This window comes from Gavialis gangeticus, unplaced genomic scaffold (genome assembly GCF_001723915.1).
Source record: "Gavialis gangeticus isolate Ggan-Ray unplaced genomic scaffold, GavGan_comp1, whole genome shotgun sequence".
Classification (NCBI taxonomy): domain Eukaryota; kingdom Metazoa; phylum Chordata; order Crocodylia; family Gavialidae; genus Gavialis; species Gavialis gangeticus.
The window spans coordinates 63468818-63471483 of record NW_017729022.1 but is presented as its reverse complement, the minus strand read 5'-3'; the positions used below and the strand labels follow the sequence as shown (position 1 = coordinate 63471483).

Genomic DNA, 2666 nt, shown 5'->3' with positions numbered 1-2666 from the left:
GCGGCTCGGGCGGAGAGAAGGGCTCAGCCCCGCGGCGCTCCCAGCCCAGGACAAAGGGAGCCGGACCCGCCTGGGCTGCGGCCGCGACTCCCGGGTCCAGCCTCACACCAGCTGAAGGCCCCCGCAAGCCGGGGCTGCAACATGGCGGCAGCGACACGGGACCGCCGCCCCAGCGGGACAGGTCTCCGCGCTGGCGGCGTCGCCCGCCCCTCCCCTCCCCCCTACCCCGCCGCGCCGGGGGCCGCGCCGGGTCCCGGGACAGTGGGAGCAGCAGTGCGGTCTCCGCCGCGGTCCGCACCGCGCTCCTAAATACCCGGATGCGGCCGCCGGGACAGCCAGGGCCGGAGCCGGCGGGTGGAAGCTGAGCGGTCTGGCACAGCGGGCACCTTCTCTCGCCCTTCTCTGAGGGGCCCTCCCCGGGGACCCGCCGACACAGAGAGCCCGGTGCCAGGGCAGGAGCCGCGCCTCCTCCGCCAGGCCTGCCAGCAGAGGGGCAGTTGGGACATCCCAAAGCCGAGGTGCCAGGCCCTCGGCGCCAGGCAGTTTGCGAGAGGGAGAAGCCAAAGGGAGGATGACGGAGGACTCGCCCCCGGCTGCCAAGCCCAAGCAGGCCAAGGTGGGCAAGAAGCGGACAGAGCACCCCAAGTACTCCGACATGATTGTGGCAGCCATCCAGGCTGAGAAGAGCCGCGCCGGCTCCTCTCGCCAATCCATCCAGAAGTACATCAAGAGCCACTATAAGGTTGGGGAGAACGCGGACTCCCAGATCAAGTTGTCCATCAAGCGGCTGGTCACCACTGGTGTCCTCAAGCAGACCAAAGGGGTCGGCGCATCCGGGTCTTTCCGCCTGGCCAAGGGTGATGAACCCAAGAAGCCACCAGCCAAGAAGGAAGTCACGAAGGCTGCAGTGCCCAGGAAAGTCACTAAACCCAAGAAAGCTGCTGCCAGGGCTCCAGCCAGGAAGCCCAAAGCAGCCCCCAAGAAAGCCAAAAAGAAGCCAGCAGCCACTCCAAAGAAAGCCAAGAAGCCCAAGACTGTTAAGGCCAAACCAGTGAAGGCATCAAAGCCGAAGAAGGCAAAGCCATCCAAACCCAAAGCAAAATCCAGCACAAAGAAATCTGCCAAGAAGTGAAGCTTGCGTACTTTTTCTTGAAGACTGTCCTTCATGTCTGCTTTTGTAAATAGTCTTCTCCTTTTATCCTCTTCTTCCTTTTTATTGCAACTTTATAGAGACTGAGCACTTATTTCCCTGAAATAGTTACAACAATTCAGTTGCTTTAAAAAAGCAAGAAAAAAGCCAACCCAGAGAGAGAAACTCTCCACAGTGAGAGTCCCCTTTTAAGTGTTTATGGGTTTGTTTTTATTCTGTTGTAATCTTAGAGCTCTCTTCATGTCTCTCCCTTTTGTTTTTAATTTGAATGTATGAAATACTTGTGGGTTTGGTTTTTGGTTTGTTTTTTTTTTTAAGCAGTGGGAGTCCATGTTGGGTGGAAAAGAAAGAGGATGGATTTACTAACTTTCCTTCTGCCTGTAGAGATATTTGGCTGTGCAAGGAACTGGCCTGGGTCAGAAGGTCAGGGCAAAGACCCCTTATTGAAAGGGCCTGAGGAACTAGCTTGTTGGTCCTCAGGGGATGAATAGATGTAGCATCAACTAAGTTTCCCTTCACCTGGCTGCAGTGGGTCAGTGTCCCACTCCTCATCGATGTAGTGGCCTGCTAATGAGAAGAGAGAGAAGCTGGCAGTGGGGAGAGGTGTGGATTTGAGTTGGCATCCAAGCCACCTACTTGGCTCTGTGGGAGGCAGGGGATTAGGCTTGAAATAGGGATGGGCTGCAGGGTGCGCCACACGGATGGATGTTTTATAATATTTATTTTTTTTTAGAAGTGGATTTTGCAGTCAGGTGCGGTTGATGGCAGTGGAGTGGGGGTTAAAAGGGAGGACAGATTTCCTGCCCCCCCCTTCAAAAGAAGCAATGCTGCTTCCACAAGTCTGAGGGCTGCTGTCTTGATCTACCTGATTTCAAATTCAATGAGACCTCCTGGGCTTCAGGGAAGGGATTAGGAAAACTTCTCCGGGAAGTCCTGCAGCACCCACCTGGGAACCATGGCTTGGGCAGGGACCCCTCTATCCACAACCCCTATGGACTGAACCTCTTGCAGTTGCTTTGTGGAGCTGGAGCTTTGACCTGCTGTGGCTTGAGGCTTGTGCTTTGGGTTTTCTTTTCTTTTTTTGTGGGGGGAGAGTTGGAGGGTGAGAGCTGGCAAGGGGAAGTTGTGGGGGGGCGTTATGTGGGGAGCAGTGTTGATTTACACCAATAAAATTATATGTTTTGGTTAATTTTATTATAAGGTTATTTTATAATTATTTATTATATATAATGTTATAAGGTTATTTTATTTATATAATATATGAGAGAAAGAGATCCCTAGCTAGGGTGGGTTTTCTGTTTTAAAGCTAAGTGGGGTGGGGGGGTGGAAAGGGAGATCGCCTAGGATTGGCACCTGCTTGTCCATTTCATTTCCAAGTGTCATATGTCCAGGGAGGAATTTGCTTGTCTTTGTAATTTTAAAAGTTTAAAAATAAAAATTCTGAGCCATGGCAGCCCCCAAAAGCTGGAGTTTCCCCGAGTCCTGCCCTGTAGCCTTTCGGCTCCTCCATGTATTT

General features: G+C 53.3%; 1 protein-coding gene across 1 annotated transcript; it reads left to right on the top strand.

Annotated features, from left to right (window-relative positions):
• LOC109296031 (histone H1.0) lies at positions 1-2325 on the top strand. Its single transcript, XM_019515238.1, has 2 exons — positions 1-1177; positions 1886-2325. The coding sequence occupies exon 1, from the start codon at positions 572-574 to the stop codon at positions 1130-1132; it is 561 nt and encodes a 186-aa protein (XP_019370783.1). The 5' UTR covers positions 1-571; the 3' UTR covers positions 1133-1177; positions 1886-2325.
• The last annotated feature ends 341 nt before the right edge of the window (positions 2326-2666 follow it).

What these genes read in the sequence shown, in the direction of transcription:
- LOC109296031 (XM_019515238.1), top strand. Translation starts at nt 572, where the DNA reads ATGACGGAGGACTCGCCCCCGGCTGCCAAGCCCAAGCAGGCCAAGGTG.